This window comes from Teleopsis dalmanni, chromosome 1 (assembly GCF_002237135.1).
Source record: "Teleopsis dalmanni isolate 2A chromosome 1, ASM223713v2, whole genome shotgun sequence".
Classification (NCBI taxonomy): domain Eukaryota; kingdom Metazoa; phylum Arthropoda; class Insecta; order Diptera; family Diopsidae; genus Teleopsis; species Teleopsis dalmanni.
In genome coordinates this window covers 176,046,740-176,069,199 of record NC_051846.1, presented here as the reverse complement: position 1 = coordinate 176,069,199, position 22,460 = coordinate 176,046,740, and the positions used below count along the sequence as shown (strand labels likewise).

Below are 22,460 nucleotides of genomic sequence, written 5' to 3'. Positions count from 1 at the left end.
TCATCAGAAATAAAACAACTGACAGAGGATTGGTAATTGTAATAATTCTGCATACAAACATAAAGTCTCATTGGTTGAGGTTCAATCGACTTAGGTCTGTAATTCGACCATATTGGACATATCTCGACATTATTTATGTTATGGAGTCTTTATTAGTGGCATTTTAGAAGCTGATAGATTACAGTGGTAAGGAAAAGATTACACATTTATTATATCATTATTTAATACTTTCTGGACAAAGAGAAAGAATTTATGCCGTTTTAAAATTGGTATAACTGAGTACAGCTGACATTAAAATGATTTAGTTTATTATTGAAACGAAATAGTTTATTAGGTGTAAATAGTTTATGAGAGAATTGATAAAACAGTTGACCTAATAAAATTTTACAGATTTAATATTAAAAGCAGATAGTTTGTTGGTAATATGTAGCGCAGTCATCATCAAATAAGCTGAGTGGGCCCAGGTTTGCGGCTATGATTTTAATGATAAAAATGATAAAAGGATACACTGTATCATATAAGGTTTGTTTTGCTTTGAAATATAATGAATGAATTTGAAATATCATTTCAACTTAAAAAAATTTTTTTGAATTGATACCAGCTAGATGCTTTCGCAACTAAGAATAAATTAAATGGATGAATGCTTCACTGTACTACATGAGTTGCGGAAATTTATATCCTTTAGATCACTCTTGAGAGCTAACAGTCAACATGGTAGTATTTTAAAATTTATTAAAAATTTGATAAAAATTGAGCCAATTCCAAATAAATAGTTAAGATTAACTTAAAGCTTTGATAGCAGTCCATGACTACAAATGCGACGATGCAAGTTCCAAGTAAAGTGACTAGATGACTCATAATACGAATAACCAACGAAGAACTCACAAAGCATGTACCAGCTTACTGGAATATTGGGATGAGAAATCACGGAAGACCTATTCTTATAGAGGATTCCATGATGTATGAACAATTGCATAGTGCATTAAGCCCTAAATAAGCTGACTGGGGGCACATGATACGAATACCCGATGAACTCACAAAAAATGTTATAAGTAAAAGAAATCTTGGGACAAGAAATTGAATCTATAAACCGCACTCTATACACATACACTCGGATACAAAAAATGCCTAGTACTATGTATGTAATAATTATTGGGAAATTGGATACAGTTCCATTATTTAATTTTGTAATGCGAAAAAACGTTTCTGTAAATTAAAAAATGATTCAAAATGCTCTCAATATACTAAATAAAATTTGAAATGTTATAAATGTTTTTTTTTACAATTAAACTTAAAAGAATTTTTATATATAATGAAAATATAATTATATAATTTATTATAATTAAATTTAATTATTATAAAAAGTAACAAGTAATTAAAAATGAATAATTACTAATCAGTAGAAACAATAATAAAATATTTATTATATATATACAATGCTTATTATTAAGTGACGGTACAACTAATTCTGTAGATCGGTTAAAGACTGCGTGAGAACTTGATGTAAACACAAAACAGGTCCAAAATACGATCAAAATCGACTATGAATTGATTCGAATGAACCATATAATGTTTTTTAACATTAATTTAACTTATTTAATGATTTTGAAAGAAAATAAAAGTACCTTCTGCTCAAAAAGTATCCGGATTTTGTTGTTTGTTAACTACTTCTTAAGTAATAGACCATTTTCAAAAAAAATTTTTTTTATATTGGTACACCCTTTCTTGACATATGGTACATCTGTCAATTAGTTTGTTTACAGCAGCTGTTAATGTGAGACATTTAGCGATTTTTACTATGGAAAATTCTTGTTGTACACGATTTTTTGACCAAACACGACACAACTGTCATCGCTTAGGCACCATATTCGTCAGATCCGGATCTGTGCGACTTTTTCGCTGAAGGAACTAAAAGCCATACCTTCACGGGCCTACGTAAAGTGTATGGAAGTTTGGATTAAGCGTTGGCATATGTGTATCGCTTCAGAAGAAGCATATTTTGAAGGAGTTAAAATAAATTTGGAATAAAATTTAAATTTGTGTGTTTTATTTACAAAATCCGTGTACTTTTTGAGCTGGAGGTAATGCGTTCAGTGAATACAAGAAGAATGTTATAATAAAACTCATAAAATGATAAAAAAAAACTTAAGGATACTTACCGTTTGTACTGCTTCCACGGAATCTTTACTGTGCATACTCCAGAACATCGCAATTATAAATAGGAAATTGTAAAACTCATACGCACCGTGTCCCCAGGAACCAAGCATGGCATTTGTTACGAAGAAAAAATGCACAAAGGCAACGACCTAAGAAAAGTCAGAAGAAAAAAAACATTAATTGTTTTATATATGTTAGTATTGTATAAAGTATGAAATATCCATTTTGCTCTTTAATCAGTTTTTAATTTTTCTTTAATTATTATTCATTATATATTAGATGTGTTTACTAATTTCCAGTTTTTAACTTTAAGCCATAGTTCTATAATCTGGCAACGCTAACAATATGTTAGACAGCTTTCTGGTAAACTAAACACCTTTCTTCTTTACTTTATAATTAATTTAAATGTTTACCTCTAAAAAAATCTTTAATGCGAAAGGATTTATTGTAGTAGAGATATTTAGAGCGAAAAGAATCGTAGCAGTTTAACAACTATTGATTAACTGGGATCGGTCAGGAGGTAATAATTTATTTTTAGGTAGAGTACCACAAAATCATTTCGTCATTTAAAGAAATTATTTCAGAACTTCAAAAGGCGTGATTTTAATATGGAAGACAACTAACACACTTGTGAGAGTTTTGAAAGTCTGGAAAAGACGCCAAAGAGTAAAACTCATTAAAGAACAATCCATCTCAAACAAGACTACTATTTTTAAATGAATACATGAATTACAAGTGGCACACAAATGAAAAATTTATTATTTTAATCAATTAAAAACTATAAATGGTGAATAATAAAAAACTATTTATAAATTGTTACTTGAAAGATAAACAAACACTTTTAGAAACACATAATTACTCGGAATTATGATAACTCAAAGCATAACCTAGTGGTGACCAGCCTAATGTGGTGAATAAGTCCTGTCTGCACCAAAACGAAATATTCAGATCAATAGAGAGAGTAATCCTTTTCATTTGGTGTGATTAGAATTCCCTATACTTTTTTTAGTGAGTCCTATGTAGTCTCAATGTCAAAAATAAGTAATTAAGATGGACATTTTAAGTATCGAAGTTAAACTAACCACGAACAGCTGAAAGAAGATAATATTATCACTCCTAACGAAAACAACTTATATTTTTCAATAGTGCCCTGATGAAAAATCAACTGGATTAGAAAATCAAACATGCAAAATTACCCTTCACCAGAGAAATGTTAGACTATATATTACCATATCTGTTAAAAATTTTTTGAAAATACAAAATGGAGTTATTGGGCGTATGAAGATTCCCGTATTCGTCAGATATTGGTTGAACAGTTTATCATTTAGAAATTCTTTTGACACCGTAGTCAACGTTTGAGAGGTGAATAAAATTTGTAGCTTTGTTGAGAAATATTTTAAATAACAACATTTATTTTTTTTAACAGAAAAATTAAGTTTTATTTTGTAAAACTAATTCACACATCCAATAAAATAATTTAATTAAAAAAAAATCATTTTCTCTCAACAAATTATTTCAATTTTACAATTTTTACAATGAAGCTTCTTTCAATAGAGTAAATTTTTTATAAGCGCACATATATATATATATTATACATTGTAATTGATGACACTATCCTCATGTTAATAAAAAATATTACTCTGATATATTAGTCTTCATATGAAATTCATTAGTGAACTTGTGTTATCTTATATTGCCGAAGTATATTTATTTAAAATGCGCTATATATAATTCTTGAATTTAAGCTAAAGCGAAAATGAAAATAGATTATCAATAGTTTTAAATATTTAAAATAAAATAGTTTTAAAAAACTGGAGAATGAAGTTGCGTAAGATACGTGTAAGATATCAGAAGGTAATGTTTTTACAATTTTACACTAAAATTTTAGCATGCTTGAGTTGTATTCAAAATGGGCGCCGCGTATACTTACAATGGACCAAATAAAAAAAAACAAATCACTACTTTAACTACTTTAAAACTTCATGAAAGGAATGATTAAATTAAAGAAATGATACTTCACCACCAGTCGTACTCTCTAGATGTAGTTCACGGCGACTAACTTTGAAATGCTTAAAGTTATATTGAAAGGAAATACAAGTCCTTCTACAAAAAGGTATTGAATTTATTTAGCATCATCTCTTAGTATCACACAAAGGATGATATATCCAGAATATCGAACACCAAATTGTATATATTTTATATACAATGCTATCTAATATATTAAAACGAATGGTTTGCCGTATTATACTAAACTTTATCAAAATAATTTGTTACTTATACGAGTATAAATAATTTTAGCTTAGGTCTCAAAATTTTTTTCAAAAGAACATGCAAGTTATTTATAAATTAAATATTCAGAAAATTATATAAAACAATATTGAACTACTTATGCTTATTTTTGACAAATTATATACAAAAAAATCTAATAGTTGGAAAATATAAAAATTATCTTATCAAGCAATTTAAACAGCAGAGCAGTCTCTTCTTCCAGAACTCTAGAAAATTGGAATCAGTAACTACTTGGTGAGTATAGTGCTAACTTGCATGCAAGTTCAATGAACTACCATAAGTAGTAAAATAGCAAATCCACACACATATCTACTTATTCACTTTTGACTTTGTAAAAATTATATGGTCTGCATGTCAATATGCTGAGAAGACTATAATTTAAATAGTTCGATACAATTAAAGAATGCGTTAAACACAATCATTATCAGGATAAAAACAAAAACTTAATAAATAATTAAATAATCATTACTGTTTTAACCACACCGGAACATCAGTTTAGATTTAGGAATAAATAAGGAACCGTAAAACAGTGCTATTGTAATTTACAAGTGATTGTAAATTAGTAAGAGAAAATGTAAAATGTTTTGCTTACCTATGTTTTTTAGCATCCATATAAATCTATAAGCAAATTTTTCACCTATTACTATCTTAAAATAATAACAACAAAAACCACTAACAAAGTACAAATTACACTAGACTTATTAGATGTTTACCTCAAAATAAAAAAATTTCGTTAAATCCAGCCAAGTTACATTCTCATCAAAATCTCCTTTCCTAAAAAATGCATCTTGTGAATAATCACTAAGGCTGCAAGAAATGGTTTGTTACCTTCATATGATTCTATAAATCTACAAATCTGAATCACACTTTTAACTAAAAAGTTATACGTTAGAAACAGATATGTCTAATGTTAACATCGGAATCGGAGACGGAACTATTGCTAAATTGACCATACATTACCCAAAATTTCAAAAGATTTTGTCAATATCTTCAACAACTTCTACAGTACGAAATAAAAACTACATGTCGCCCTAAAACGACATGGAGACAATTTACTTTAAAAGACCAGCGATTAGGTATTAAAAAACAAGAACACTTTTTTATTTTACCAACATGTTGAAGGTAAATTAGGAAAGCTGACACTGTTTCAGTTTATCTGAGCTTATAATGGAAATTACTAAGAGATTGCCCATTATAAGAATCAACTAACTTCGAGTGAGATGCAATAATAAATGTTATTGTTTTAATGAGAAGATAAATAAGTACAGTGAAAAATACCTCATCGATCAAGTGGTTCTTTAAATATCTAATATGCTAGAATTGAAATAACTTAAAAGATTCTTAAAAAATTTAGATTATAGGTAGATTTTCCGTTTTAATTATAAGCATTTCATAATAATGAAGAAAGTTTTTACTAATGGTTTATGTGACCACAAGTTTATAGACTTGACAGATACTTGAATGGGAGAATTGAAGGTTGTCAAACGATTAAATGGTTTGGTAAGTAGAAAATGGTTTGATAAGTCACGTTTAAAACTAAAACGTTCATGTTATTCATAAAACGTATCCACAAAAATAAACAGTGTTGAAGTGTAATTAGAGTGTATATCTTTCGAAAAGAAAAATAGAATTGTAGTTACTGCCAATGGAGAACACTACAGATATATAATCAGATTTTTTTGATATAAATTAGATAATGATTTCTTAATCCATAATGTTTTGTAGTTTGTAAAAATATTTAATGTGTTCTACAAGGACTGGTAAAATATTTAATATGTTTTGCAAAATCCGGTACCAATATCTTTCCAAAAGGTGAAAACGTTCAAGACGAAAATGGTACAGATTTGGCAATTTAGAAAACCTGAAGTAGACGAGTTCGACTTGAACGATTAGTAGTTTACACAGTATGGTGCAACATTGTGCCACAATCAGTTTATTAAGAAATATTAAAAATACAGCTGTATATGTAGTTCTTATATGATCACTGTCTATAGCATTTGCTCATCATTGTTCATTTGTAGATTGCAAATAAAAAACAAAAGGAACTACTGTTGAAATACTGTATATGTTTTATTTTTGTATATTTTTAAAATCACTTATTCAGAAATAATGTTCGAGTAGTGCTTATCTACGCATTGCGCAAAGAAAATCTCGTGTAATCAGACTGTAAATATTTATGCTAGATATTTTGTTATAAAAATTCTGTAGCTTTTCTTGTGTTTTTGAAATAATTTACAAAAAGTAACAAAAAACTTTAATAACCCTCACCACCTGCTTTTTAATTTTAGTTTTAATTCACAAAATAGCTTTGTCCAACAAATACTTTTTATGGTAACTTGTCTCTACCAAACAAAGTAGAGTATGAATCTTAATAATATATTTAATTATTTTTTATAAAAAATATATAAAACCAGTTTTTATAAGTTTGGCTTTTTTTGTTAATAATAATTATTTGAAACAAATTTTTTAATCTGAATATTTTGCTTATAGTCTACACTGGTATACTGTCATATTTAATTAAATATATATTTAATCAAATATTTTTTAAATATATTATATTTATATGTCTTATCTTATCTCTCACATCCCGTTGAGATACATTCTAAAAAGCAGGTGGATTTAATTTTTTGTATATGAAAGCGTAGGTGTTGAAATTTTAGCTTATTTATAGTACGTATAATCTAAAACTGATATAGGTAAGAGCAAAGACCATAATGCGACTTCAAATATCGATAATGCACTTATATTTTTAAAATATTAAATAGGTCACAAACTATAAATTTACTTTCTTATTTGAAAATAAATAGATAGATAATTTTCAATAAATAGATAATTTAAATTAAATAAAATCAGTTGGAAACTAAATACAGTAAACGACTGTACTTTAACATTTGATAGACGAGAGTGTTAGATCATTTTTATATAATTAAAATTTATGCAATTTTAAATTAAATACATGACGTCATAAATAAATACTTGTAGTTTGTTTACAATAGCAATGATTGTACTATGCTGAGAATTTCAATCTATCAATTTAAAGCATTCGGAAATGTATTTACAATAAAATATTCAAGTATTTCGAATAGGTATGTTAATCAAAAATCGAAAGAGTTTCTAGTAATTTGTAGAAAAAACAACAAAAATATAACAATTTAAAATCAAATAATATAGCCAACCAATTTGCTGGATAATATCACCATGCTTCTGTTTTACCTATAATGCAACACAGAAATTGTTGTTATATATTTTATTTTGAATAAGATTTGTAATGCAAAGAAACGAATAAATTTAAAATTAGTGAATGTTTGAAGTTTAAAATGAGTATAATAACTACAACGAGGTATAAAAGCAATTATTATATCAGTTGTGTATTCTTCTTCTCAACCATTATAGCAAGCAGTTGGTTTTTTTTTCATATGAATAATTACTGAATAGTAACCAAACAAATATAGTACCGATCAGTGCAGCCAGTGTTCGTTTATTACTACCAATAAATAAGAATCTACACAAATAGTGAAGTAAGTGAATCTACACAAATAGTGAAGTAAGTGAATACTAATACATATTAAATCTACTAATTTATTATGTTTGTATAAATAAAATATTGAACATAGATTATTGATGGTAATTTTTTACGGACTGTATGCTAGCGTCAAATCAATCTAACATCTCTACCCACCACAGAAAATAGACTCTCAGTAGCAAAACCCTCACGGTGAAGGGGACTTATTACCTTAATAGGTTTATTGGACTTGAACATTTGTGAGCGGTGCGAAAATTTGGTATCCCTATAATATATTTAACTGCTTTTTGAATATAAAGTAATAAATTTTATATGTCTGTAAAGACAGAAAGGTAAAAGAGCCTTACTACTTCCATTGGACTTCGACTTTTATGATCACTGCTTTTTGAGCACATAAAAATAGTAATTTTTCATGGAGTGCATGTTAGCATCTATAACCAATCGAACACCTACAACTGTATCACGGTGAAAGAGCGTTACTACCTCAATAGGTTAATTGGACTTCGACTTTTGTGAACCGTGGTAAAATTGGGTGTTGTTATGAGATATTTAACTGCTTTTTATGTCAAGCATAAACGAATAAATATCTATAATAAATGAATAAAAATAAATAAATAAAAAAAATAAATTTCCATTCATTGGACAGAACCACAATACAAGTGAAATAAAGCTTAAGCAAGCTGTCTTAAATATAAACGACATTATAAAATGTAGGTCTTGAAAAACACAGATTCAGTTGTCATGTTGGCGTGTCAAGATAATCGGAATGAATAAAATATAGTTGACATATTGATTTTCATAGATATGCAAAGAATGCTTTATTTTTAGTGAACTAAAAGTGTTAATATGTGGTTTTATAATATTATAAGTTAGAGAAAACATTAAGTTTAATAAAATTTGAAACCAATCTATAGTATAATAGTCTATTAGAAGACAAAATTTGATCGTGATCCCGGGATCTAGTTTAAATTGGCATTCACACAATATTTTTACTACCATTTTCTGCTTGTAAGAATTATGTAAGTAGAATAGAAATAAACAGGGTTTCAACTCCCAACAGAGCGGAGCACTACAACCATAGTGGATCTTTTGTGCATGTGAGTAAGAAAATAAGAAATCTTATTTTGGTAGATTTGAAAACAACAATTTTGGTAGTTTTAAAAAATATGGACCGCAGCTACAACTTAATTCATATAAACAGTTATGAGTTAGGAATGCCTTTTGAAATGTGCATAGCGTATAAACAATAAAATAAAAGATAATTCTATATACCAAACTATCATGTTTTATCACTGCAATAAAAATGTTGCCCACAATTATGATAATCACTTTCACTTAAATCAATTTTATCAATAAAGTTCAATTATACGAGTGTATTACTCGTAATCAGAAACCAACAAAATTGCAATAAATATTTTTTTTGTTTATTTAAATATTTTATGAATCACCTGAAGCGCAGTTCCCATAGATAACTATGCGTACTTTAAATTCGCGATAGGTTCTAGAGTTACAACAAACGCTTTAGCGAACTTAAATGGCGACGAAACAATGTGTGTAGCTTATGATTTATGCAAGGAAGATCAAAACCAGAAAATGAAGTGAAGCCGCATAAGTTCAGCTCGTCGTTAGTAATATAGTAATAAGAAGCTTAAGGGGAGGCAATGCCTGATTAGAATTGGTAGACATATCAAATATTGATGTTGCGGTTGGGGATTATGTAGCGCTTCACTGTGCAGCGGTTAGGAGTTAAAACATTACAGTTTAGGTTTCTTCGGAATTCTAGTTTTAAATATGAATAAACAGCTTTTGATGAGATAGCAAATTTAAAAATTTATTATGAAATCTGCACTATATTATGACTAATTTATATTTTTTTTATCAACAACTTAAATACATTAAAAATAAAAAAATTGAAACCTGATAACATTTAAATGGGCGTCACATTCTCGTTCGAAGCTGCGTTGTTCCATATTGAATTAAAGAAAAATTAATTGCCAGCCCCCCTACGAATCAATCAGTGATGCTTTTGAAGAATATTCTAATTGCATTTAATATTCACTGAAACTAGCTGCACGAACCACAATCCCCCCAGCAGCGATTTCAAAAGATTTCAGGGGGGGTCAGTTAACAAACAGATGATGACATTTAATATTAATGAATTACCTTGACGCGCACAAAGGCCGAACCCAACATTTCGTTTATATCGGTCATTTTACTTTTTTGCAATTATTTTACTTTTCACAAATGAACTGTAATTCTTGCGTATATGCTGTGCGTATATTTTAATATTTATGCTTTTTAACTTTTTTTTGTTTGCTTTTTGCGTGACAGCTGGCTACTTTATTTTCAGCAAATATTTTTAAATGTTCCACATTCGCAAGACAATTTTCACAAAAAATTCTGTAGATTTAATTTATTTAAATAAACACAAACACACCGCTGAAGCACTTGTTGGTTTTCTAACAAATTTAAAATTGAGTAAATTTATATGAAAGTGCAAAAATTTAAACGCAACGCAACGGAACTTACTCCGACAAAGTTAAAATTAATTCTGTTACATTAAACCCCATCAAATCAAAACAACAACCCCACTGGAGGTGTCGTAATCACACCAAATATGAAGAGTTTGGAGAATTTCTCTTAGAGCACTTTGATAAGGTAACAGAGTTGCATTTACTGAATATTGACAAACATATGAATTTTGTGTAATTACACAAAATATTTTTGTACTATGCAAAACGAAATTTATTATTAACATTTATTCTATTTGTGTATTTCTTTATTTATTTCACTTATAACAATAATAATTATGATTTTTATAATTACAAATTTTATGTTCAAGTGAAAACATAATATATAAAAATCATAATAAATCATAAAAACTCACAAATAATTTTATCATGCATATAAACTTTTAGAATACATTATACAAACTATATTTTGCGTTATCCAAAATATTTAGTTTTAAATTTAAGATTTTATGTATTGAAATACATAAAGTAAGCAAATAACTTTTAGAAATTAATATAGTAATTATATAAAGTAAACAATTAACTCAATTACTCTTTTATTGCGCGAAATGTAATAAATTAGTTGATAGTAAAACTGTTGCTCTCAAAAAAAGGTAATAGGTATAGGTATATGTGGCCATATCATTTAATATATTTAAATTTATTGTATTATATCCTCTGTTCCTCAAATCAGCAGTGTTTTGTTTACTTCTTATTGTGTAAATGTGTTTAAACAATATAAAACTGGTTGTGATTTGCAATTTTCAGAAAATCTATCACATTAACCTTATTATATGACCTTTACTCTGACCGCAAGTGACTCATTTCAAATTAGTCATATGAAAGTGTTTACATTCGTTGTTATTCATTTGTTCTCATTTCAAACAGCTGGTTTGTCAATGTGTCTGTAGATTTGATTTTTGGGCTGTGTCAAAAATATGTTGGATGAAGGTAAAATATACCTTCAAACCTTATAATATAAACAGAAAACTTATTTTTGAATAACGTACTTTTTGGGAAGTAGAAGTTCCAAAAACAGATGCATCGTTTCCAAGGAAATGAAACCACCAAATATTTAACTTTTTTGGTAAATATATCAAAAACATCCTTCTCAAACTGTGAAAATGCCATCAAAACTTTTATTTACGATATGTTCAATGGATTCATTTACATTTGGAGCTCAATTGAAACTCGTTGAAACTCATTTATATAAAATAAGATCCATTGCGCTAATGTGGATTTCATTTGCGCATATGAGATTTTGTATGCAGAAATCCGTCATTTGCTTCTCATTTGTGATTTTTGACCCAAATCAGTCATTTAAGACGAATATAAATGCCATACTACGAATGTATTTAATATATAGATAATTTATTTATTTCGGTGAAGTTACTACAAATGCATATATTTTGATAATGCGATTTATATGGATTAAGCATTTATTATGATAAACTATATGACCAAAAGATGATATGAAATGTTTTTAGACTATTAATAATAGTTTTAATTAACAACTAAATTCTAATATTAAATTATTGTATTATAATCTTTTTATTAATTCAACTTACAGGTATATCATAGATTTAAACCATAAAATTCATAATCCATAAAAAAAACTTGACGTCACACCAACTTTCACTAAAATTTAAAGTTAAAACAGTTGTATAATTAATAACCCTAAAAATTTTGTTTCGTTTTTGTAATAATAATTGAGTACTTAAATAATTTACTACAATGACTGAACCAATATATTATACCAAAGTTATGAATTTTATGTATATAATTGTTTCTATATACATTGAAATTAATGTCAAATGAAAATCATTAACTGCGGAATATACACTTCTCTAATATAATTTTTGAGCTAAAACTCAAAATTTATTAAATACTAAAATATTTTAAATTATATTGTAACCATCAAAATTTTGCATATTTAGAAATTTGTTTAAAATATGTAAAACTGTTATAATAAACTGTTATAAAATTTCATTAGTTCGTGTTGTATATCCTGTCAATTATTAGGAATGTGTAATATGAACACACCCTATAAAAAAACTGTGTTATCTATGCTTTAAAATCAAACCTGTTGCGCTTATTGATAGTGTAGAGCACATAACTCTTCGGTGTAGAGTTTGCCACACCAAAATTCAATTGGCGATGGCGCTGATAGAGAAAGAATCAAGTTGTGATTGTGGTATGCCACAATTGAAAATAAGTAAAGAGTCTTTTGATAAGCTAGCATATGATACTCAAGAGATGACATTACAAACTAAGGTAATATATGAATATATAAAAAATAAAGTTAACCTTGACATTGACTAACCTCTTATCATACTCTGCGACCATAAATAGAATACTTGTGCCAATCAACCGATAACTACGCCAACAGTGTTAATTATTTTTGCTGGAGCTGATTTAAATGCTGCCGCCTATCATTTATCCAAATCACTGGAGGCACCTTTTGAAGCAAACGCTGTTGTAACTGTGCTGGTTCAGGAATCTGTGCAAACGGAATTTATTGCAATTGCACAAAATAATTTAAAAGCTTACACAAATGAAGTTCCACAACATCCTGGCTTTGTAGCTGCTCTCCAAACGATAGAAAAACTTAATGCAAAGACTATTAATGCTAATGGAGTTGAACGCAATCAATCACCCACAATTGTATTAGACTTTACACACGAGCAGCTGAGCGCTGTAGGCCCAACCGGTATCGTCACTTTGCACACGTTCCGTACAGCTAAAGAAGCCATTGCACTTTGTGCTAAAGAAACTGTAAATTTTAAAAATGCCTCCTTATGGCATGAGAATCATTCTTGCGCTTATGAATTGGTAGCAGCTCTGAAATGTGGTAACTATTTCATTAATTGTAATTTAGTGCCATTAGATGTTCTAAAAGATCACATTAAAGCTGGTCGTAGTTATGTAGCCATTGACAATTCTTATCACTATGAAACTTTGCCAATAAGTGGAATACAAAAAAGTGTTGTTTTTCCTATTGGAACAATTTTTGCAAATTAAATATATTTCTGTGTGTAAAAAATGCATTTACTTACACGTGTTTAAACTTTTAAATTTTTCATAAAAACAGGTTCAAGTGCAATAAAAATTTTGATATATATTGTAAATACTTTTTTTTTTTGTTTTATTATGTTTACAGCTGAAGTAAACCATAAAGATAAACGGAATAACAAAAACACTTCTTATCGTAACCTTTTGTAGAGTTTTACACTTTTGTTTTGAACTTCATATTCGTGACTGCAATTTCTCTTTGCTCTAGTTAGCTCTTCTCCCTCAAGCAATTGTTTCCATTTACGTAGAAACGTTGGATTTAGTTTTGGTTTTGGCTTTGACTTTTTCGTTGTTTGCTACCTTTCCCTTTTGATTTTTTATTATATATTCGTTTTAAAAACACTGGTTTGCTGGTTTTTGCGTAAAAAATAATTTTAAGTTCACTGATCAGTGACTAATTTTTGTAAAGTGTGTCTGACATGATATTAGAAAGAATTTCTTGTTAACAATATGTTGAGTGAAAATCAGTATAATTCTGCTGATGTGGTAAACAGTTACGAGGCTACAATCTGTGATGACGACGACATCGTTTTCGATCGAAAACTGGATACTGACGAGGAGGACGACGAGACAATAAGTAACGCTGATACGCCTCTTATTAATGGTGCTGAAGGTATTGTGTAAACATTTTATAAAATCCACTTTTTTTTTGTTACTGGGATTTTAATTGTGAAATTGCAGATGACAGTCTGTTTCCTAAAGCGCGACACATATTTGGCCTAATGGGATTTTTGGGTTTTGCAGTTGTCTATGCAATGCGTGTTAATCTTTCTGTAGCCATTGTGGCTATGGTTAATCAAACAGCAATTCCACATGAGAACACATCAATTGATGACACTTGTCCAGCAGACAAACCAAAAGTTACTTATGCAAAACCCATTACAAAAGGAGAATTTTTATGGGATGAAGCTACACAAGGTTTAGTTTTAGGTTCATTCTTTTATGGCTATGTTTTGACACAAGTACCAGGTGGTCGTTTAGCTGAGGTAATGGGTGGTAAACGTATTTATGGTTATGGAGTGCTTATTACTGCTATTTTTACATTACTAACACCAATTGCAGCAAAGTTAGACTTACCATTTCTTATAGTAGTACGTATACTGGAAGGCATGGGTGAAGGTGTTACCTATCCCGCTATGCATGCAATGCTCGCTCACTGGATACCACCGTTAGAAAGAAATAAATTTGCTGCAATAGTTTATGCTGGTTCTAATATAGGAACGGTAATATCAATGCCACTTGCAGGTTGGCTATGCTCACTAGATTTTTTAGGCGGTTGGCCATCCGCATTTTATATATTTGGCATAATGGGTATTATATGGTTCATATTTTGGATGTTATTAGTTTATGATACGCCAAGCGTACATCCACGTATTTCGTACAGAGAACGAGAATACATAGAACGTTCCATAAGAGCAATGCAACCAAGAAAATCACATAATGAAAATGATGCAAATTTATTTCAAAACCCTGACGAGGATATACCATGGCGATCTATTTTATGTTCAATACCACTTTGGGCTATACTGATAACACAATGTGGTCAATCATGGGCTTTTTACACCCAACTAACAGAACTGCCCACATATATGAGTAATATATTACATTTTGATATAGAGTCAAATGCAATGTTAAATGCTATACCCTATTTAACTGCATGGATTGTAGGTATTGCATGTTCTGCTATAGCTGATTGGATGCTTAAGCGTCGTTATATATCCCTTTTAAACTCCTATAAATTATGGAATTCAATTGCATCGATTATACCATCGTTGGGTCTACTTGGCGTAGGTTATGTTGGCTGCAGTTGGATATGGGTAACAATTATGTTGGCAGGCGTAGGTTCTTTCGGTGGTGCTGTATATGCTGGAAATCAAATGAATCATATTTCGTTAAGTCCACGTTTTGCTGGCACGATGTATGGCATCACAAATTCTGCTGCCAATATATGCGGATTTCTATCGCCTTATGTAATTGGACTTATTATAAATCACCGTGAAACCTTAACGCAATGGCGTATTGTATTTTGGTTAGCTGCTGGCCTTAATATTGGTGGGAATTTTATATATTTAATATTTGCTAGTGCTGATGAGCAGAATTGGTCAAAAAATCCAAGCCGCAGTAGTAGAGGAACTAGAAATATGCGCACATAGCAGGAAACAGTGTTTTAGGATCTCAAAGAAATAATTAAAAAATTCTTAACTATATCTATAATTATATATATTAATATACGAGCTATGTACCTATGGATTTGTGTGATAAAATAATGTATAATATGTAATATGCTTGAATATACTGTATGTATGTAAAAGTATTTTAATAAGATTTTATGTAATTGGTTATGATGCACTGTGACTCAAGTATTTTTTGCGTTGTGTTAATTCAATGTTTTTAATAAATAATTTTATATATAGATAAATGTATAGAAGAATTTTGTATTATTAATTGTAATCAATTGTAATATTATGTTATGTATGTCTACTTGTAACAAACAAAATTGCTCAAATAAATATACAATATACACTCCTAATACTTAAAAATGATTTAATAGTTAAATTTTTGTATCAGTACCCTAAAGATGACTATAGACTATAGTGGTTCCAAGAACAACCGGAATTACGTCCCGGTGTCGCTGCTGTTGTAACCCACTGGGACCTGTAAACAGATAACATGAAAGGATATACAAGATGATTACATGCATGGGGAAATGGATGGGGAGTGATTGAGGGTGATTAAGAGGGGGAATGAGGATAAGGGGTGAATTCGGTAGGTTGCATTTAATTGAATACTAACTTGGGTCCATTTCTTTATTGCTTTAAAATATATCATATATATTAAATTTTTATATAATATAATAAATAATTTTTTATATAGTTTGTTTATATGTAATGTAATAGTTGTAATTGTCTATTGAAATAATATATTGATTCTCTCTCAACCTCAGTCCTTTCCTCTTAATGTATTACTCGTTTCTCTACGTTATTTTTCTTGTAGCCCGAACAATTTTATAAAGCAGGAGACATCAAAGAAAATACAAATACATTAGTTAGAATATGGATTAGCAAAGTTTGGAAGAGAGATTGTTTGGGATAACAAATGAATAATAGTTGGGTAAAGTTGCAATAGATATGTATTTGTTACTGTTCGTCATTTTGTTCGTTCTTGGTCAGCATATATTACTTTTAGAAAAAAATTGGGTTTTTGTAGAAAAACATTTAAAACTCAATCCATATCTAAAACCTAAAAAGCACGACTCACCCATTCAAGTGAAAGTGCACTAACCTGAGAAGACTATAAACTATTCCATTTTTTATATTAAAAAAATTATTTAATAAACAATGCAAATCTTTGGCAATAAAGAGTCAATTTTTATTAATAATTGATTTTCAATTGACAATTATTGCAAATTAAAACAAACAATATAAAATTGCCGCCAACTTGTCTTACTATTTATTTCAGAGGGACCAAGTAGTTTCCGCTGTTGTCATCTGTGTCTGACTTGATGTTTATTGTCCGGTTAATTTTCTCTTGAATACTAATAGGCTAATAAGAGTAAAACGCTTAGCTTATGATTTCTCTTTGCCAAGTATTATTATATTTTCAAAATCTGGTTTATAATGTTCATTCGAATAATGTTCAGAAAGAGCTGTGTTTTGATTATTTTTGCTAAAGTCGGAGATGTGCTCAGCTACTCTTTTATTCAGCGCTCATTTTGTAGTACCAATATTTATTTCTCTGCAACTTGCCTTTCCGTTCCTGTTGCAGTATACTATATTATTTTATTGCATTTGTTGCGTTGTTTTGTTAAGCGTTGTTGGTGAAATCTGGGTTTCACAACTTTCATCTGCCCAAATATCTTTAGCTATGCTCAGATATTTTTGTTTTATTGCCACCCTGACCTTTACAAGTACGATACCAATATCCAAATGAAAGCCAGGGAGCAGAGTGCCTGCCTTGGCAAACGCAATTGCCCTGTAGGTGCTCTGTGTCCAGGTACCTATGTAAGCTGGATTCCAAGACGCTTAACCAGCTTCTTAAGAAGCTAGAGACTTGATAGCAGCTTAATTGTTCAAGAAGATTACGGTATTTTTATGGAAGATTACACTGTTGTCTAGAACTTATTTTGATACGTAGTGAATCACCATTATTTTTGCCTAAAAAATACTGCAGTGGTTCAATAATCGAAGCAAATGCTAAGGACTCAATTTATTGAAATATAATCCTCTCCATTTCGTAAATATTTAGTTTGAACATGAAATCAGTAAACATCAATATTCTTTAGATTAACAGTTAAGCCATTATGCTTTATTTATTTGATATAGTTTACACATATACATACATAATATTGAAAATGTATATTAATATTCAATATAAGGGAAATATATAATTGTGGGATTCGGGTGTATATGTATTTATCTATATATTTTGTGTAAATAGCAAATAGATTAACAGTAATTATAGAAATAATTAAAATTAACGAACTCGTACATATAAAAATGATATTATATACTAGACACTTAACTAAAATAAACATATATAATCGTAAAAAGAAGTCCTTTCTTTTATAAGATATTAGCGAACTTTTTACCATACACTGCATTTTTCTTTTGGATTCATCGGTGAATCCAGCTTACATTGATATGCTTTGGCGAAGTCTTTCGAATTGGACAAAGGTCCAAGTACGCGGATAAAACCGGGTGAATGCACAGATGACCGTATTTTAGTTAATGCATCTTCGGGACGCATAGAACCACACCATATTTGTGCATAATTTAAGAAGAACAATTGATCATGTGACAGATTAAGACCAGGCAGCTCTTGTTCTGGACCATGACGTTTTACCCATTTTTTATAAGCCTAAAAAAAGACGAATAAAAAGAGTGTATGGAAAGCTTTATATAGGTACATACCCTAAACGCCTGTTTCAAACCACCATTATCTGCTATATTTTCCCCTTGGGTCATGCGCCCATTCATATACATGCCGACCTCATCAATTTTATACTTCGAATACTGGTCTATAATGCATTGCGTACGCTCACGAAATGCTTCAATTGTAGCATTATTCCACCATTGCATCATATTACCATCTTTATCAAACTGGCGACCTTAAAAATAGATATAAACTTATCAATAATATAAAACTTCACAAAATATTTATAAATTTACCTTTGTCATCGAATCCATGTGTGATCTCGTGTCCTATAACTACACCTATTCCACCATAATTTAGTGATTTAGGGAAATTTTGGCTATAGAACAAAGGTTGTAATATACCAGCAGGAAAAACTTTAAAAAATATATTAAAAAAATCATAAATTTTCAAGTGATTAAAATTGATAGTGACTCTCATTTAGTTAAACTTACCAATATCGTTTTTATTGGGATTGTAGAAAGCATTCACAACAGCTGGCTCTGTAGTCCACTTCTCCTTATCAACTGGCATACGCAGAAGTTGTAAATTTTTTTCAGAATCCCATTTTAGAATATTTAAAACGTTTTCCATAAAATTGTCGGGAATAATGGTGAGCTACGAAATTTATTAAATTTTATCCTTAAAATTCTGTCACTCTAATTTCTTCAACTTCTACTCACATTAATATATTCCTTCTCCAATTCGGTGGCATTAGTCAATATTTCTGGATATCCAATGCGTTCATTCATTGTGTCGGCTTTCTCTTTAGCTACGGCTCTGGTTTCATCATCCATCCAATGATTTTCTGCTAATAATTCATTAAAAGCCTCCCGAATAGTGTGTATCATCTCTAAGGCTGTATCCTTACTATCTTGATTAAAATTATCACGTATGAAAAGCGCACCAACAGCCATGCCCAGTTTCTTATTCGTCCACTCGACACACTGTGACCAACGCATACGTTCCGACTGTATTCCGAGTAGAATTTTTCTAAACTCTACACGTTCGCGTTGGTATTCATCAATCATATGCGTCGTTATGGACATAATTAAACGCCACAGAACATAATTGTGGACAACACGACGGTCGGCATTTTTCAAGATCTTGCCCATATCTATAAGATATGGCATAGCATAACTCACAAGCTCTTCATTTGGCTGTAGTTGTATTTCTTGACCTAACGCTGTTTGCAAGTATTCAGTCCAATCTATTTCTGGTACTTGCTCTTGTAACTCCGATAAAGTAATTTTTTTATAAATGGCGCTAGTATCATGGCGATCTGCTTCTGGCAGTGATGCATTAACCAAATTAATTTCAAACTGCACTACTTCATTTAATTCTTGTGTTGCAGTTTCAGGATCAGCACCCAAAAGGATTGCTGTCTGTGTCATATATTTGTGATATGCTTTTAAATCATTTTCACTGCTTGACTTGAGATAATAATCTCTAGAAGGTAAGGCGAGAGGCAATTGATCAATTTGAAGTATATTCACAGATGAATTCTTATCGTCTGCACCGACATATAGTTCTATCAGTACGCCTTCACTGTAGTTGCCACGCAAGTAACCCATTAGTTGTTCTATTGTCATATTTGGTGGTTGCCAATTTTTTTCGATAACCGGCCAACCACCTAGTGATTTTAAAACATCTTTTAAGCGACCTTCACCAATTTTACGTATTTGGGCTAGAATTTAAGGTTTATTTAAATACAACTCGAAATTCAAAATTTGTAAAACCACAATATATTTATTCATATATGTAAATTCTGTATAAAAAGTATCCGGAACAAAAAAATAATAAATCAAATAAAATCGCCTTGAAAGTATGCGCTATTGAATATAAAATATCTATAGAAGTGTTTTATTCCATTCTCCGTTAATTTTTCTTAGCCGGATAGAGATAAGTCTTTCAACTAATTCATCCATTTTGTTTTTATGACTGCAATCTAGTCCAATCACTTTCCTCAAAACGGTAATTTTAACTTCAAAAAAAGAAAAAAATCATGTTGCACGGGATTATGTCAGGTAAGAATGACATGTAATCCATTGCATTCGTTAATTTTTTTTTTTGGCAAAAACACGCACTACGATGGTTTTGTGCCATCGCAGAACACCCGAAAGTAAAATTACAAATCAACTGATCTAAACACACTCTGTGAAATGTTTAATTTTAACACAAAATGGTTTCACCAACTTATATAGTAGAAAAATAATTGTGTCATGTTTTTTAAATTATAAATTTCAGATACTTTTTACCCATAACCAAAAATATATAACATACTTAATAAATTAAAACATAAATCAGAGGTTAACTACTTCATAATGGTACTTACGAATATCCATACAGCTTTTATAAAACATTTTAGCTTTAATCGTTGCCTTATTATCTTCTTCGTTTATACTTTCTTCTAAGACGCCTTTCAGAATTACTTGTTGCTGATCGGCTAGCACCTAGACATAAAACAAAATGATTAGTTTGAAGTATTATTAAAAGACTTGCGGTACAACCTCAAAAGTACTTATAGAACTTCGATCTTCTGGTATTATATGTTTCTTATTCCAAGTACCACAAGCGTATTGAAAAAAGTTTTGACATGGATCAGCTGCAGTATCCATTGCAGACAGTAATGATGCGGCTGTAAAAATAGGAATTTGAAATGGTAAATATTTTCGATCATTCGTTATGAGGCAACTTATAAATGAAAATATATTTTAGGTAAAGAATAATTGTTGGAGGTTTGCATTAATACAGTACACATAAAAAAGGTTCTATATAGAAATTAAAATAACATCGGATTAAAAATTCTCAACCAAATATAGATAAAATACTACGCTATGTAAACCCAAAGGAGACATCTCTAAAGAAATTCTCGATTGCAGTACACAAGACAGCAGACACATCTCTAACAGTATCCACACAACACATGAAAGAAATAGACTATATAGGGTTTAAACGCGATTACCTGGCATGAAGACTAAAGACTGAACATCACAATGCTTTTAAGACACGTATCAGTATATGCGTTAATAAACGCCCCCAAGGAATAGCAAGGAATTCTGCTGGCACCAGTTAAAGCTATACGCTTCAAAATTTTCTTTTTGTGAGGCAGCGAGTCCTATCTAACACTTTTGCAATTTTTTAATTTACAGTACGCAGTAGGAAAATGCAATCGAATAAAAGTATATTAATACAGCCATTCTACTCACTTAATTCTAGATTTTAACCAAAGCCATCACCTATTAAATAGGATAGTTGAAGCTGTAGGTTCTGTCCTCATGATACAAGATTTACTCCCCCGAGTAAATCTTACTGAATTTTAGTCGCATCTTACGACAGGCATGCTTCACCTCAGAAATATTCTAACCCCTTTCCTGCAGGTGTATATGAAAGAAACAAATTGAACTGGGATTTTATTGGATTAACAAGAATAAAGTTAATCTATTGGCATAAGATAGAGTTCATATAAATTAATTGTTAAATCCATATATTCCTTGTATTTAAAAAATTAAAAAAATTTTAATTAAATTCAAGTAAAATAAAATTCTTTAAATTAGAATTAAATAAATAATATGTAATAATAGTAAGTAACACTAACATTTCGAGGTTTATACACCCTGTAGAGATATCAGTCTTGTAATAGGTTTACTTACAGATCATTGTAGTTTAGGTAACCATGCTAGGAGACTAAATCTCCCTTTTAACCATACCTGCCGCAAATGTGTATAAAACGATGAACGTGCCTCCCATCTGTTTTGTTTTTGTCCAGCACAATCGCAGAGCCACCTCACCACTTTAGGGGCTTCTTTTTTGAGGATCTTGGCGAACTGCAAGATCTCCCTCTAAATAGCATTATAAGCTTTGCCAAAGATTCTTAATGGTTCTAACCCTTGAGTTTGTAACTATACGGCAACACAATGGGACCATAAGCATAAGTGGATCTTTTAGGATCACTAGTTATACCTTTGTTTTTGTATATTCCATTGATTAATATGACA

The 22,460-nt window shown here is 30.0% G+C and overlaps 4 protein-coding genes across 4 annotated transcripts in view; 2 read left to right on the top strand and 2 right to left on the bottom strand.

Annotated features, from left to right (window-relative positions):
- Positions 1–10,562, bottom strand: part of LOC119666778 — a 14,034-nt gene extending 3,472 nt beyond the window's left edge. The window contains exons 1-2 of the mRNA XM_038076057.1: positions 10,133–10,562; positions 2,160–2,306 (exon numbers count right to left, since the gene is read on the bottom strand). Coding sequence (XP_037931985.1) covers positions 2,160–2,306; positions 10,133–10,180 — 195 coding nt within the window. The 5' untranslated portion in view covers positions 10,181–10,562. The remainder of the gene's footprint in view (positions 1–2,159; positions 2,307–10,132) is intronic.
- Positions 10,563–12,431: 1,869 nt separating this feature from the next.
- On the top strand, positions 12,432–13,546 carry LOC119670352. Its single transcript, XM_038080577.1, has 2 exons — positions 12,432–12,753; positions 12,832–13,546. The coding sequence occupies exons 1-2, from the start codon at positions 12,637–12,639 to the stop codon at positions 13,498–13,500; spliced, it is 786 nt and encodes a 261-aa protein (XP_037936505.1). The 5' UTR covers positions 12,432–12,636; the 3' UTR covers positions 13,501–13,546.
- Positions 13,547–13,634: 88 nt separating this feature from the next.
- LOC119670350 (putative inorganic phosphate cotransporter) lies at positions 13,635–15,979 on the top strand. Its single transcript, XM_038080576.1, has 2 exons — positions 13,635–14,164; positions 14,233–15,979. Exons 1-2 carry the CDS (start codon positions 14,002–14,004, stop codon positions 15,702–15,704), a joined length of 1,635 nt encoding a protein of 544 aa, XP_037936504.1. The 5' UTR covers positions 13,635–14,001; the 3' UTR covers positions 15,705–15,979.
- Positions 15,980–18,032: 2,053 nt separating this feature from the next.
- The window catches only part of LOC119670349 (neprilysin-1), a 31,913-nt gene continuing 27,485 nt past the window's right edge, over positions 18,033–22,460 (bottom strand). Inside the window, exons 4-10 of the mRNA XM_038080575.1 lie at positions 20,973–21,100; positions 20,798–20,915; positions 19,146–20,149; positions 18,918–19,080; positions 18,720–18,839; positions 18,462–18,658; positions 18,033–18,408 (exon numbers count right to left, since the gene is read on the bottom strand). Coding sequence (XP_037936503.1) covers positions 18,136–18,408; positions 18,462–18,658; positions 18,720–18,839; positions 18,918–19,080; positions 19,146–20,149; positions 20,798–20,915; positions 20,973–21,100 — 2,003 coding nt within the window. The 3' untranslated portion in view covers positions 18,033–18,135. The remainder of the gene's footprint in view (positions 18,409–18,461; positions 18,659–18,719; positions 18,840–18,917; positions 19,081–19,145; positions 20,150–20,797; positions 20,916–20,972; positions 21,101–22,460) is intronic.

Bases quoted from the DNA above. Each gene is read 5' to 3' on its own strand.
- LOC119670352 (XM_038080577.1), top strand. From the start codon at position 12,637: ATGGCGCTGATAGAGAAAGAATCAAGTTGTGATTGTGGTATGCCACAA. The intron at 12,754-12,831 runs GTAATATATGAA...GACCATAAATAG, and splicing joins AGATGACATTACAAACTAAG to AATACTTGTGCCAATCAACC.
- LOC119670350 (XM_038080576.1), top strand. From the start codon at position 14,002: ATGTTGAGTGAAAATCAGTATAATTCTGCTGATGTGGTAAACAGTTAC. The intron at 14,165-14,232 runs GTATTGTGTAAA...GTGAAATTGCAG, and splicing joins TCTTATTAATGGTGCTGAAG to ATGACAGTCTGTTTCCTAAA.